We start from the raw sequence: 15,300 nt of genomic DNA on the forward strand, positions 1-15,300 counted from the left end.
AAGAAGAGAACTCCGCACAGAAAGGTCTCAGGCCCGGAATCGAACCCACTCTTACTGTGAGGCAGCAACGCTTACCAGAGCGCCACCATGTCACCCTTTATACACAGAGTTCACTTGAAACATTTCATTATTGTTAATTATTTAAAAAAAAAAAAAAAAAAAAAACACGAGGCGCTCCATCGGCACATTAGTGGCCAACCGCCACTGAAAACAATCTAATATTAAACCAATTTCAGAAAATACACCCTTTCCTTAAAAACCATTTCTGGATGCAGCTGAAAGAAAATGTAATTCTTAGTTGTCTTAAACTATGATTGGAGCAAAACGAATTCAGACAAATCTAAATGCACGTCAAATCGGAATATTGAAGTAGTGCTGATTATTACTGTCACAACGGAAGTAACCCCTGAGACGTAAGCATTATTTTAAACGACCAAATTTTTAAATTTGCCACTTTTGTGATAGAAGTGCAATTGATGACTGCATTCTAATTGAGAAATATGTGGATCCGTCAATAAAGAAATGATACTTCATTTGATAAAGGGTGAAATGGCTCAGGTAAGATGATAAGTGGGTTAATATTGAAAAGATATTCGGGTACTCCCCCCTGAGTCGCAGGGCTTTTATTTTGAAACTAAACGGAAACGTGGTCGAATGTATGTTGGCAGCGATGCTGTGCTATTCCGTAGTTTTAAAAAAAACAAAACACAACACAACACAACACAACAAGTCAGGGTTTGTGCACCCATTGAGCACGCTACGTGAATAACTATCATATCCGTTTTCGCATATTACGAACCATGCGAGCTTTCGCGCGATTGGCAGGTCGTGGAGACGCCCCCACGTCCAAAGAGATGCTCCTTCTCACCCAATGGAGACATTCTGTTTGATATACGGTAAGAAACTATAAACATGGTCTTTATGATATATATTTAAATACAAAAAAAAAAAAAAAAAACAGCTGTCAGAAGAAGTTAGACAAAACATAAAGACACGAGGTGAACTGAATCACCCGACAGGAGCGGCAACTGAGTTTCCCTGGTGAAAACCGGTAGCCAACAATAGCAAGTCCCCGGTAACCAAATGACCACTTGATAAACTGATACATGCTAAGGAAACCACTATAGAGCGTTCAATGACTGGAAGGCGTCGGGATTCGGGGTAACGTTGCACTCGCACCCCGAAAAATCACGTTCACCATGTTGGACAGTGTTCAGTCGACGTTTTGACGCGTCTTTTCAACGCGAGTATCAAACCGAGCGCAACATGTAGCTTCGGCCTACATCAAAATAGCTCGGCAACAGATGAGGAGAGCCTGAGCACTGGTTCTAATTTACACACGGTCGCCTTCTTTCGTTTCCGTTGAATGCAAGCCTTCGGAACTCGGGTCCAGTCACTTCATAATTAGCCTGACGAATAGCTAAGCAGCTTTAATTTTAGAGCCAGTTTTCTTCATTTTCCCCCTCATCAATAAAATTAGCCTGGAAAAACCACGTTTCTATACGACTTAAAAATCCAATTGCGTTCCAAGGGTTGAGAGCTCTGATTAAGACACGATAAATGAATGCTATGGAACTGCATTCATTAATATTTAGTCACTGTAAACAAAGAAAATCTTTATTTTAAAAGTTGTCTCTTGAAATTCTATATTATTCTGGCAAAGAGAAGAGAGCTCCTTCTGGCAACCATTGAGTGTGACTGGAGTGTGTAATTGTATTTTTTTTTTTTTTTTTTTTAACTACAAGATATTAAAAAAAAAAAAAAAAAAGAAAAAAAACTCTGTTTCTGCTTTCAGATCATCATGTGACGCAGAATGGAGCAGGGCCAAAATGTCAAAGGATTCTCCAGCACAGAGGAACAATGGCGACAGATGAAGTTCTGAAAGTTCAGTTTAATGCATTTTATACCAAGAAATACAAGTACTTGTGGAGGGAACACAGCGGAGGACAAGGACCAGTCAAAAGATGCACGGCCTTTTGATCGCGTTCCCAGAGAAAAAGAAAAAGAGGGCGGAGTCAATCTGACAAATCCAATGACACCATTGAATAGTTGAGCTCGTGTCCGCGTGCGTGTTAACGTTCCCGATGCACAGACGTGAACTGCTGCAACACAGGTCCTCTTTGAGGGGAAAGTCTTTTCCCAATGGCTTAAAAGAGACACACAGAACAAGAGACAAGAAAACCAGCTGATTGATTCAGTCTCAGTTTGTTTGTGCAACCAGCAGCTTCTTGTCGAGCCACGATGCCCCGGAACCAGGCGTTTTCCGAGCCCGAGTACTCGGCCGAGTACTCGGCAGACTGCTCGGTCACGCTGCCGTCCGACCCGGGCCAGGCGGTGGGGAGAACTCACGAGATCACCGTCCGGAGCTCCGGGTGCTGCCTGTGTCTGCCGCGCTTCATGCGCCTCACCTTTGCGCCTGAGTCTTTGGAGAACCTCTACCAGACCTACTTCAGGCGGCAGAGACACGAGACCCTCCTGGTTCTGGTGGTGTTTGCCGCGCTCTTCGACAGCTACATCATTGTGATGTGCGCGGTGGTCTACACGGCGGAGAAGCTGGTGTCGGTGCTGGTGGCGCTGGCTGGACTAGTGGTCGACATCGTGCTCTACTTGCTGTGTCGCTTCGGACTGCTGCCGGACCGCGTGTCCAGACGAGTGGTCCCGTACGTGCTGTGGCTGCTCATCGCCGCTCAGATCTTCTGCTACTTGGGTCTGAACTATGCACGCTTCCACCAGGCCAGCGACACGGTGGGCTGGCAGGCTTTCTTCAGCTTTTCCTTTTTCCTGACGCTACCTTTAAGACTCACACCCATCGTCCTCATCACCACGGTGTCCTGCGGTGTCCACACCCTCGTTCTGGGTGTCACCATCGCCCAGCAGCAGCAGGAGAACATCCAGGGTTCGCAACTGGTCAGACAGGTAAGAATGGAACATCTTGTCGTAGACTGGGCCAGCCAGCATCTTAGCATTGCAAACAATAACTAACTATCCTTGTGTAATTCAGACGTGTCGTGGCCCACATTTATTCTACAAAAATTTAAAAATGCAAGCCCACTTTTTATAATGTCTTGTAAAAACAATTATTGGAAGTATTGGATTGAATTGTGTGTCCCGCAAAATAAATGCCCAACATTTTCTCTAAAGTGCCTTTTTTAAAAGAAGAAGAAAAAAAAGAAACTGCCAACAAAACCAAGACCTCATCAAAGCAGCTCTGTGACCCACTTTTGGGTCACGACCCACCAGTTTAGAAAACACTGTTCGATGCTGGTCTCTTTAAAAAAAACAAAAAAACAACAACAACAAAAAAACCCGTTCACTTTCCCATTTAAAAGTGGGACATTTTTGGCCACTAGGGGGCTTCCGTCAGTCATGATGTGAACCCTACGTGAACTACTCTGTTTAAGGGACATTTTAGGACTGCTTGGAGAAAAGAACTCTTGAAAAATGAATGAAAGCTTTTCTAATAATAATTAAAAAAAAAAAAAAAGGTGTGGTCAACAGACGTGCAAACTCATGACATGCAGGACATGTGGGAACAACAGGAAACAATCTCTGATGGGTTATTATGTATTCATGGCAAGTTTTCCACAAAGTAAATTACTGGAAAAAACTTGTCGATCTCAGAAAGCTTCAAAACCAAGATGTACAGTTTGTTATAATGTTTTGTTTGTTTGTTTAAACTTGTATTATATAGAAAGTAGAACCTGTTGTTGATGCTTTGGGTATTTACATTTCCCTCCATCTCTCTTCAGCTTCTTGCCAACATTTTGATCTATGTGTGTGCCATCACGGTGGGGGTCATGTCCTACTACATGGCTGACAGGAAGCACCGGAAGGCCTTCCTCGAAGCAAGACAGTCACTGGAGGTCAAACTCAACCTGGAGGAGCAGAGCCAGCAACAGGTCAAGCATGACATTGCATTACATTGCATTACATTGCATTGGATGTGTCAGTGTTTGACTTCATGGAAACAAACTATTGATGAGAAATAGATGATTTGAAGGATCTTTATCAGGGCCAGTGGAGGGTTTAGTTAAAGCCTGTGTGACTTCAGCGCTAGTTAGTGAAACCAAACCTGTCAGCGAACAAAGATTTTAGCTTAGCTTTTCCAATATTGAAACAGAAAACCATGCTTCTATTGTAATTTTCTGCAAGAAGTAGCTCTTTGTTTGAAATCTAAATGAGCTGACGTGAGATAACTCATGGAAACATAAATTACCGTAACCCTCAGGACGCCTTAGAAGAACTTTATACAGTTTTTAGATTTTATTTTTTCATTTGCTAATATCAAAACACAAAACCCTACTAAGCCAAAAGACAAGTTCAATTCTGTTCACATGAACATGGAGGGGAGAATTGTCTGAAGGCAAACTATCCCTGAGACTTGCTTACCTAACCTACCCCTGAAATCTATCGACAGTAAAAAGTAAAAATCTGAATGTACAATTATGACTGTAACAGTTTCTGATGCCGTCCAACAGGAACGCCTGCTGCTCTCCATCCTTCCCAAGCACATCGCTGACGAGATGCTCCAAGACATGAAGAAGGAGCCCAGTCAGAAAGAGATGCAGCAGTTTAACACCATGTACATGTACAGACACGAAAACGTCAGGTAACCGTCTCGCTTTCCTTTACGGCCACATCGCTGTCACGACTCCATCGGTTTAAATTTCACAGTGCTTATTTATTATTAGTATTTTCCGAAATGATATCTGTTGACAGAATAAAGGAGTTTCAAAATACCCGTATAATAATGCAATACCTGTATAGTAGTGTGGACAAGGCCGTAATTGATCTGGCGAGAGGAGGTTGTTGAGTGTGGTGCTTAAACGTGACACCAGGACTAAAGCGCTGTCTCTCCTCCTGTCGCTGTGCAGTATTTTGTTTGCAGACATCGTCGGCTTCACGCAGCTGTCGTCGTCGTGCAGCGCTCAGGAGCTGGTCAAACTCCTCAACGAGCTTTTCGCTCGTTTTGACAAACTGGCTGCAGTGAGTTTCGCATCGTGATCCGACAAAGCCGTCTCATGTAACTTCCTGGTTAGGTGGAACTCCGTGTGTCTTGGAATGCCGTGTTTGTACGCAGGCCTGTGACTGTGAGGAAACTTTGCCTGAGCGATACGAGGAGTTACTGCAGTATGCAATATTATTGTCAACGTCGTTTTTCCACTAATATAATTCTATAGCATGATAATGCAGGTACAGCTATGGAAAAGAAAAGAAAACTTTACTGGACAAAAGTATTTACAGTGAAATTAAAATCTGAGGAACAAAATGTATATGCCCTAAATATATAAAAACATAAAAAAACAAAAACTAACAATAAAAATAACTGCTATTATCACCTTTGCTTCTTTTTATGTAGTCAGACAAAAGGTGTGTGGGCCATGCGTTATGCAGCTACGCTAAGCTACAAATTAGACTAAGGATTTGTTAAGTGAGTAGAGCTGCTTTGCTGGATTTGGTCAAATGTCTTTATATTTCAGTCTGGCCCCAGGGCAGCTTACAACCATCAGTATGACTGCGGTGTGCACGAACAATGGTTTCTCCGCACCGTGGGTGCCTTCTAAAGTGTGTAACAAATCCAAGCTATTATTATGATGTCTGTTCAAGCAAGGACTCGTCTCCAAAACGGTCCCTATTTCCACCCTAAATCACTCACTCCACCTTGCTTTGTTTCTGTTCTTGTTAGTTTAGGTCATGCAAGTTAGATAAAATTTGGTCTATGTTGGAAAAAGTCGCTTAATTCTTTAAACTTGAGGAGTTTCTCGGTTTCCCTTCTGACTGAACCTCGTGTTTCCAATTAGAAATATCACCAGCTGAGGATCAAGATCCTAGGGGACTGCTACTACTGTATATGTGGGCTTCCAGACTACAGAGATGACCACGCTGCCTGCTCCATCATGATGGGTCTGGCCATGGTGGAGGCCATTTCGTGAGTAGCGCACGATCCTCGTTGCACCTCTTCAAAAAAAAAAAAAGCCAAAGCGCACCTACAGCATTTGATGTGATACACTGGGACAGACATTGATCGCTATTAGTGATTATCCTGTGGCCACTGCTGTGAAATGGATTAAAAGGAAGGTGACTCGGAGAGGTCACCGAGCTCAAATCAATCAGCGTGCCCTGGTGCAGTGGTGCGCTGACAAGTGCGCATATCAATATTCTCCATGTCACTTTATGCCAGAAACATCATGTCAAACATTTCAAAAATGAAAAGATTTTATTTGTCCTGGCAGTAAAATGTTGGTGTGGCGAAAACGGAGGTAATAATGTAATATAGTATACTTGGTTGCGAACAATGGAATGCAAAAAATATATGCTAATAATATCAACAATAGTGATAGCATCAGTAAAACAACAATAATAATTAAGTAGTAGTGGTAATAGTGCAATACAGTGCAGTATGAAAGAGCTCGATTTGTGTTTTATTCACAGGATTAAATGCTTTTGTAAACCATCTGCAGGTATGTTCGAGAGAAAACCGAGACAGACGTTGACATGCGGGTGGGGGTCCACAGCGGGACGGTCCTGGGGGGAGTGCTGGGCCAGAAGCGCTGGCAGTACGACGTCTGGTCCACGGATGTGACGGTGGCCAACAAGATGGAGGCTGGAGGGATTCCTGGGTACGAATACACTGTAACTGCACACAGAATACAGAAGCGAGACCTCCTGGGTCTGTCCCCAACCAAACAGGACCCTTCTGTACCACTGTTCAATTTTGCACTGTGGTTGTATCAATAGTTAAAGGTTTTTCAGGCATGAACACACGTTGTTGCATTTGTGAGTGTCAACGCTTTGATTTCTCTGTGTGTTTGGAACCAGTCGTGTTCACATATCACAGAGCACCATGGAGTGTCTGCACGGTGAGTTTGATGTGGAGCCTGGTAATGGAGGCGAACGCTGTGACTACCTGAGGGAGAGGGGCATCGAAACCTACCTGGTGGTCGTACCCAAAGGGCCCGTTGGAAAGAATGGCATCAGTGACGTCGTGAGTTCAAACGTTGTGTCGCTCTGATGTATAGCCAACCGCTGGCAAATGTCAAATTTGAGCATTTTCACGTTTGTGTTGCTTAAAATTAGACTTCTGAAGAGATGTGTGTGTCCCTTGACTCATGCTAGAAGCTGTCTGTTACCTCTTCCAATGGAAACTCACCACAGTTCATCAACACCACCGACTTAAATGGTAGCGTGAACCCAGCCAGTGCCATGCCTGAGGACCCAGAGGAGCTCGACACAAGGGTAACCAACAAATCTTTGATTTATCCTGAAGTGGCAATCACAAAATTAGCCCATCGAGAATCAATTGCGGATCATTTTGATATTAACATCAGAGTTATTGAAGTCTGATGCATCCTGTTTTTAAACAATCACCGTGACAACAACAACTTCAGATCTTGATATTACAAGAAATCAAGTAATACCGGAAATGATAGAAAGCCTATTAGGCTTATTAAAGTAGCCACAAATGCGAGCGTCTATTAGGAACTGAGACCCAATTGTATTACAGATGTTTCTCATTCGATTCGTTCCATTGGAAGACTGTACAAATGTGCTCAATAGCGCCCCCTAGAAACACTTAAATTGCCCTGGCGCCTGCAAGGAAGGTCGTAGAGACATGGGACAAAGACCCATGTGTTCCTCTCTTCAAGATCTACATTTCATACCCTCTGACTTTTGGTCAACAATAAACCCGAAAGTGAGCTTTTCTATTTGTTTTTCCACTGAAAAAAAAAAAATCAGCTATTTTTAAAAAATTCAAAAGTCAAGAACCTTAAATGTTAGAGACTTAAAACTTTAGTATTAGGAAGACAAGGCCTTATTATTTGGCTCAATATAAGATTTTATTTTACAACAATGCTTTAAATCTTAGTAGAGTTTTACAAACTGTGAAGTTTGGCATTGTTTTCGGAAATGTCTAGCGGTTTCATTACTGTTGCTTTTCTTCTTTTTTCTAATGGGAGGTGAATCCATCCTTCCCTAACCCTCGCAGAAGGCTCAGGCTGCGGGACCTTGCAGAGAGGGTGATCGATGCCCAAGAGAACGAACAGGAGCTCAACAAACTTCTCAATGAGGCTCTGCTGGAGAGAGAGACCATCCAAGTGTAAGGGAAACCTCACGCCCCTTTTTTTTTTTTTTGCAAACTTTTACTTCGTACTACATTAATGCACAAAATAATGACTTTGCAAAGAGGCTATGTGTATTTTATTGAGAAAATAAAGCAAATTGTTTTTCAGAATTGGAGAAATCTAAACGGCAAATCTTTGGTCTGTATTCGTTCAACAGAAAATTAAGAAATAAAGAATATAGAATAAGAGAAGTTGTCTTCTATTGGGTAGGCCTGAGGTGCTGTTAAAGCAGAGGGGTGTAAATATCATAGGGTCTCATTTACATGCGAATGTAAAAAGATTTAAGGAAAACAAAATGAGTTACTCACAAAAAAAATAAATAAAAAATGATACATGACACAGTGAGATCTTCATCTCGCAAGTCAAGGATATCTTCTGAAATTGTGGCTCACTTAGATTTCACCCTTGTGGAATCTGATGTCACATTATTTCAAGTAATCTTCTTTCTGATCGCTTGCCTCCTCAGCGTGAAGGGGAACCACACTAACAGACTCTCTCTGAGGTTTGTGGACCCAGATCTCGAGACCCGCTACTCTGTGGAGAAAGAGAAACAGAGTGGTGCTGCGTTCAGCTGCTCCTGTGTGGTCCTGCTCTTTACAACAGCCATGGAGGCACTCATAGACCCCTGGTCAGTTCTTATCACTTTTTTTTTGTGTGTGTTTTTTTTTTTTCCTCACCCACACACACAGACACCTTGAAATACAATCTTGATGGACGTGGTTGAGTAAATTAACAACACCAGTTATGTTTTAACTGAGAACTAACTGAATGACCTGAACTTGAAATTTTCGACTCTGAAGAAATATGGAGGAGGGTTGCTGCAGGGGTGCAGTCAATACAGTGTTCAATAATTCCACATCAGCATCTAGAATCTCTCCTGATTTTGAGTTGAAACTGAGCTATAAATTGGAATGCATTTCATTATTTCCTGCTGTCAGTATCAAGTTATTATTATTACTATTATTATTATTGCTGCTGTTGTTGTTGTTGTTGTTATTTTTTTTTAAATTTGTGTTCTTGTGTTGTCAAACAGGCTAATTGCAAACTACATCACCTTGGCCGTTGGAGAAGTCCTACTACTTATTCTGACATTCTGTTCTTTGGCTGCCATCTTTCCAAGAGTAAGTTACCACACACTTTTTGAATATTGTCACTTAAAAATGTGCACGTTATACTGCATAATATGTTTCACTACTTGTAAACAACACCAACTCTAGATTTGTCAGTCGAGAACTATGCCCGAATATTTCACATCATCACACCAAAAATCGTGTTTTGTACCGGCCATCTGTTCTCTTGCACCCATCTTCAGCCATGTGTCTTGTTTGTTCATTCATTTCTTTGGAAAAGACTGAAAAGCAGCCAGCAACACTCGGTGTATATATGGTACACAATGAGAACGACTTTGTATTTGGTCCTAGACAGCTGCCAGGGAGATCAATTTTTTATTTTTATTTTTTTTGATTGACACATGTCGCTGACTGTTTTGTAGGAAAGTAATGATCAACAAAGGCAAACACAACTGCTATTCTATTTTATTCTATTCTATTCTATTCAATCTATTCTATTCTGAGATTGAGTGTTTAGATTTATTTTCTTGTTTTGTTTTTTTTTGACATGATATATGATTTGAATTAAAAGTTGAGTGTTAATGAAGTGTGTGGCGCACACACAGTGGAGTAGGTCAAAATTCTTTTCAGTTCAGATTAGGACGATCACCAGCGCCGCTTGTTATTGATGGCCGCCCACAGTGGCCGCCGTGCTCAGATGAAGTCCTTTTCCATCACGCACACAGTTAGCCGCTCAATCCCGCGGATCGAAATGATACAAGGGGCCAAAGGTCGTATCTTCCTTGTTAGTGCAACAATGCAAAAGGCCCGCAGCACTATTTCCATGAACACATCACAGTCCATTAAGTCACGCGCGTGTGACTTTTTTTTTTTCTCCTGACAATTTTTGTACGTATGCAGCAGGGGGCAGGAAAACCCGTTTTTTTCTATCATCTTCAGTTAAGACTTGTTTGAATTTGCTAATGTAATAGTGTATCTGCTAGATACAAAATTACCCACAGGTACTGGTTTGTTTTAGTGTTTTAACATAGTACCATGTCTTCCATTTCATGGACTTTGGAATTGGCTTCATCAGATTAAACTGTCGTCACGTTATTCTGTAATTATTTAGAGATTTTTTTTATATAAAGGATAAAGAACTACAATGAACATCTGTAACTGTAATGTGTCCCTTCCATTCAGACGTAGTCAGGTCAGAGGTTGACTTTATTTCGGCAGAACAGTGGAAGACCATTAGAAATGTACTGATTGCCGATCGGTGACTTTGCACTGTGCTTTGTGTGTCAGGTCTTTCCCAAAAAGCTGGTGTATTTCTCCACCTGGATCGACCACACCCGCTGGGCTCGCAACAGTTGGGCTATCGCAGCTGTGGTCATTCTAACCATGGCGGACATCATGGACATGGTGAGCCTGTTTTTGCTTGAACTGACCACAAATGCGATTGGTACAGCAATTCAGTGTTTTTTTGTTTGTTTTTGTTTTGTTTTTTTTACTTTTTTTTTTTTAGCAACAGCACATTTTGTTACATTGGAAAATGTACCATGGCACCATCTACCAAAAATATTATAAAATGACTTTTTTTTTTTTGCATAAAAATGGCAATATAGTCACTTTACCTATTTATAACAGTGGTTCCCAACTGGTGGAGTCTCAGGACCCACATTTTTATCCTTATCATGAAGTCGCAACCCAAATTTAACCCACTAAAAAAAAAAAGCGCTTGTCATTTTGTATCATGTCTCGTAAATAAATTATTGAAATTATTGAATTCAATTATGTGTTCTGCAAACTAAATGTCCAACATTTTCTCTATAAATAAATATATTTTAAAATCCCTTTAAAAAAAAAACAACTGACTTTTGGGTGGCAACACACCAGTTGAGAAACACTGAATTAAAAGTTAAGTGTGTTTGTGGTATTTGGAGATTTTCAGAGGAGTCATAAATCAGGCCAAATTCTACACACTGGACCTTTCAGTGAAATTGGATGATTTCTTACTTACTCCACAGCAAACGCTGCAGTAACTGTTATTCATTCTTGAGTATAATGATAGACTTTACGGTGCACACCTGCGTGATTTCTAGTATCCAACAGATGGATCATTTTGATCACAAAAAAAAACAATAAATTCTTCCAAACGATGAATCATTGTGAGCAGCTTGTGTTACATGGCGTCCTCCTGCTCTTTCAGCTGGGCTGTATGTCTCGAGGCCAAGACGTGGGGAGTCCCACGCTGGTCTCGCCCTCTCTTTCCTCCTCCCGCTCTGGCCCTGAGAGTTGCTTGGCCAATCCCAAATATTACAGCTATATTGCTGTTCTGGCACTGATGGCCACCACCATGCTTGTTCAGGTTAGTCACATGGTCAAGCTCATATTGATGCTACTTATCTCGGTGGCCACTGGTGTTATTAACATCTACAGCTGGAGGGACATCTTTGACGGTTACGACACGGCCCGCTTCCAGGACTACAGGTGAGTCCCAGAGAAAAACGATGAATTTCGCCGTCTCTGATGCATATTATGATGTTAATATATTCATATTCCCATGATATTCATTACATGATATGAAATGATTAGTCTGAAATTATTTCCAATACCTGCAAAACATTTGTAATGGTAGATAAAGACTACCATATAAATTCTTACGCATGGCGTCAGTATTTGCCCTGTGTCATGGCTTCCATGGAAATAATCAGGTTTCAATATTGCTGCTGTATTTTTGTTTTGTGTGTGTGTGTGTGTGTGTTTTTTTTTTAGATCATATCAGGTGCCCTCCAAGTTCAAAATGACATTTATGATTTTCATTATGATGTGCAGCTTCTATTATTTCTCCAGACATGTGAGTCAATGGTTTGTTTTCCCTCCACAATTTATGAAATGCCTGAAAATAATTTGGAACAATAGCGGATGTGGTTCGTCGTGTTTTTACCTCGGCAGTCAGCATTTGTCTTAAAGAATTGTGGTAGATGCTTTGTGTGTGCTTTTCTCAGAAAGGTAGACATGCAACCACCTGACGCAATTGAAAACGTGCTTAAGGCAGATGGATTAGAATTTTTTTTTACCAAGGGGCTAAAACAAAGGAGTCTCTCTAAAATAGACCACAACAGAAGAGCCTGGCTTGTTATATACTCACTGGTTAGACGCTGACTTCATGTTTTTGTTGTTTCACGCAGGTAGAAAAGCTTGCTCGCACTTTGTTCCTATGGAAGATTGAGGTGCACGAGCAGAAGGAGAAAGTTTACGAGATGAGACGCTGGAACGAAGCGTTGGTCACCAACATGCTACCCGAACATGTTGCGCGACACTTTCTGGGCGCAAAGAAAAGGGATGAGGTGAAATCTTCACATCCGCGCTCACTGCATGGAAAGATCCTGTCTTGGTTTTTGCTTCCATTTAAACTGAAATGGAAATTGTACATGGGGTCTGATTTTTATTTGAGCTGTTTGCGTGCTGGGGAATGCTGACGCGTCTGGTGGTTTGTCTCGCAGGAGCTCTACAGCCAGTCTTACGATGAGATCGGAGTCATGTTTGCCTCCATCCCAAACTTTTCCGACTTCTACACAGAGGAGAGCATCAATAATGGCGGAATTGAGTGCTTACGCTTCCTCAACGAGATCATCTCTGACTTTGACAGTGTAAGCTTGCATTTTTTCTCCCTGTCTTTTTTTTTTTTTTTTTTTCCAAGTAAATATCAGCGCCTCCAATAAACAGTGCCTGTATGGTATTGAGACAGGATAAAAGGACAAGACATTTGACAAAGTGCACATAACCAGTTTCCAGTCATTCAGAATGTCCAAGAAGTTTTTTTTTTGTTAAATTTGAAATTCAATTTTGCATGTGTGAAATTTTGGCCCCACTGTGTGTTTAAGGTTTAAGGTATTCATAATGAACGTACGTCCAATTTGACCTTTTAATAAAAATCCTTGCTGCAGCAATTTGTGTCCCTTTTGGGTACAAATAAATAATTTCTCATTCTCAATGTTGATCCTTTGCTTGTACTTTTATTAGCTGCTGGATGAACCTCAGTTCCGTTGCATCACCAAAATCAAGACCATTGGCAGCACTTACATGGCAGCATCAGGCGTCACCCTCGATGTCAACGACTACTCTTGCATGAAGGTGACTTTTGTGGGCTATGTTGTGCCAAATGTCAAAAGAGAGTTTTTGAGGATTTTCTGCTGTTTCATTTTTCACAAGCGGTTTTTGTGCGTGTGTGCGTGTGTGTGCGTGTGTGTGTGTGTGTGTGTGTGTGTGTGTGTGTGTGTGTGTGTGTGTGTGTGTGTGTGTGTGTGTGTGTGTGTGTGTGTGTGTGTCTCATCATCATCCGGATGTTTTTCTTTTGACAGAGGCACGAGCAGTCTGACAAAGAGCGATGGCAACACCTGGCGGACCTGGCGGACTTTGCTCTGGCCATGAAGGTCACGCTCATGAACATCAACTATCAGTCGTTCAATAACTTCATGCTACGCATTGGTACGTGCTAACGTGATGTGCAGTTTTGCGTTTTAGCGTCCTGCAACTGTAGAAATGAAATGAAACTCGACAAATCAAACTTGACTTTTCTTCCAACAAATTTTCACCTCCCTGTAGGTTTGAATAAAGGCGGAGTGCTAGCAGGAGTAATTGGAGCCCGAAAGCCTCACTACGACATCTGGGGTAATACTGTCAATGTGGCCAGTCGAATGGAGTCCACAGGCGTCATGGGGAACATCCAGGTAAAACCACTTGACTTGGTTAAATTGTGCTGAAAATTAGACGACGGCTATGAAAATGACCACAGAATCATCAATGTTATGTTTAGTTTAGTTTAGTTTAGTTTAGTTCAGTTCAGTGAGTTTTTTTTCCAGTCATTTTCAATATTGTACATGCTTTTTTACATTAAACAAAAGAATACAATAATTATAATAATATACATCGACCGAAAAGGTGTCGGCTGAAGCCTTTGCTTATTTTGCCCGCCCTTCTTAGATTAATAAGATAGGAGAAATGGAGAAAAACAAGATGAAAAACATGCAAAATAAATAATAGTAGTCATAATACTTAGACTTTGTAACATCAGCAGTATCACAACAACAACAACAACAACTATAATAATAGTACTTATGTTGATGATTTTGTTTCATATTTACTAATAATATTATTTCTAAATATTGCTTTGAACATATGTAGTGTTTTACATGGTTTCAAATCATTCCACAGGTTTACACCTTTTACTGTTATACTTCTTTGTCTTACATTCGTCCTAACCTTTTCTTTTTGAAACATGCAAACCCCTCTAAGATGGTACTGACTAACTCTGACCTTAAACAACTTCTGGATGCTTTCTGGATGCAGATTATTATTTTTTTTAATTTAAACATAATATTTCGATTATTGTTTTGGAGTATGGTGAGTTTTCACGCATGTTCGTGCCCTCAGGATTCATTTGTCCCCTTCTCCTCTCCCAGGTGGTGGAGGAATGCTACAACATCCTGAAGGAGTACAACTTCCGCTTTGTGAGGAGGGGGCCCATCTTTGTGAAGGGCAAAGGGGAACTGCTGACCTATTTTCTGAAGGGGAGGGACAAACAGGGCTCGTTCATCAGTGGCTCGTCCGTCACTCTGCCACACCAAGTGGTGGACAATTAAGGGCCTAACATTCACGTTTAGTTCATTTCCAAAAACAACACTGGAAAAACAAACATTAATTGAGTGGCGCACCATTTATTCATTTAGCAACGACGTTCAAACCGCATACATCTGTTTTGTGTTGAATGGAAAGATGAGAGATGTGCATTATTTCTTTTTCCTTTTTTTTTTATTTTAGACTGTGACTGATACAAATAACTACAATTGAAGTAATAAAAACAAACAAGTTTGTCCAAATAGATGCCAGTACGACAAAAAATAGATATGAATGTAAATATTTACACACTAAATGTAGGTAACAAAAGTAAAATGTCATGGCTTCAGGTTTTCTCATCTGAAAAAGAAAAATGTATATTTTCAATGTTAAGTGCATTCCAATGAACATGTGACTCTTTTTTTGTCAGACAGAATAGCTTTTGTTTTGTATTTGTTACATTTATGAATTGAATTTTCTGAATTTGTCAGAAACTTGCAAAGCTG

General features: G+C 40.9%; 1 protein-coding gene and 1 pseudogene across 3 annotated transcripts; both read left to right on the forward strand.

Annotated features, from left to right (window-relative positions):
- Nucleotides 1-15,300, forward strand: part of LOC142898342 (tripartite motif-containing protein 16-like) — an 87,747-nt pseudogene that overhangs the window by 18,065 nt on the left and 54,382 nt on the right.
- adcy3a (adenylate cyclase 3a) lies at nt 651-14,990 on the forward strand. Of its 3 annotated transcripts, none has more exons than XM_076040744.1 (21): nt 651-896; nt 1,796-2,916; nt 3,750-3,899; nt 4,479-4,609; nt 4,875-4,986; nt 5,802-5,929; nt 6,462-6,620; nt 6,820-6,985; nt 7,117-7,234; nt 7,954-8,098; nt 8,590-8,751; nt 9,157-9,244; nt 10,481-10,597; nt 11,385-11,665; nt 11,951-12,032; nt 12,367-12,525; nt 12,682-12,828; nt 13,202-13,312; nt 13,540-13,666; nt 13,784-13,908; nt 14,641-14,990. In XM_076040744.1, the coding sequence occupies exons 2-21, from the start codon at nt 2,242-2,244 to the stop codon at nt 14,818-14,820; spliced, it is 3,363 nt and encodes a 1,120-aa protein (XP_075896859.1). In that variant the 5' UTR covers nt 651-896; nt 1,796-2,241; the 3' UTR covers nt 14,821-14,990. The 3 variants fall into 3 exon arrangements, with proteins under 3 accessions (XP_075896859.1, XP_075896861.1, XP_075896860.1); XM_076040745.1 differs by having other exon boundaries at nt 652-896; nt 7,117-7,236; nt 7,959-8,098; XM_076040746.1 differs by lacking the exon at nt 11,951-12,032 and having other exon boundaries at nt 11,385-11,543.

Source organism: Nelusetta ayraudi, unplaced genomic scaffold (assembly GCF_046127955.1).
Source record: "Nelusetta ayraudi isolate G7.1 ecotype Tasmania unplaced genomic scaffold, CSIRO-AGI_Nayr_v1 ptg000063l, whole genome shotgun sequence".
Taxonomy (NCBI): domain Eukaryota; kingdom Metazoa; phylum Chordata; class Actinopteri; order Tetraodontiformes; family Monacanthidae; genus Nelusetta; species Nelusetta ayraudi.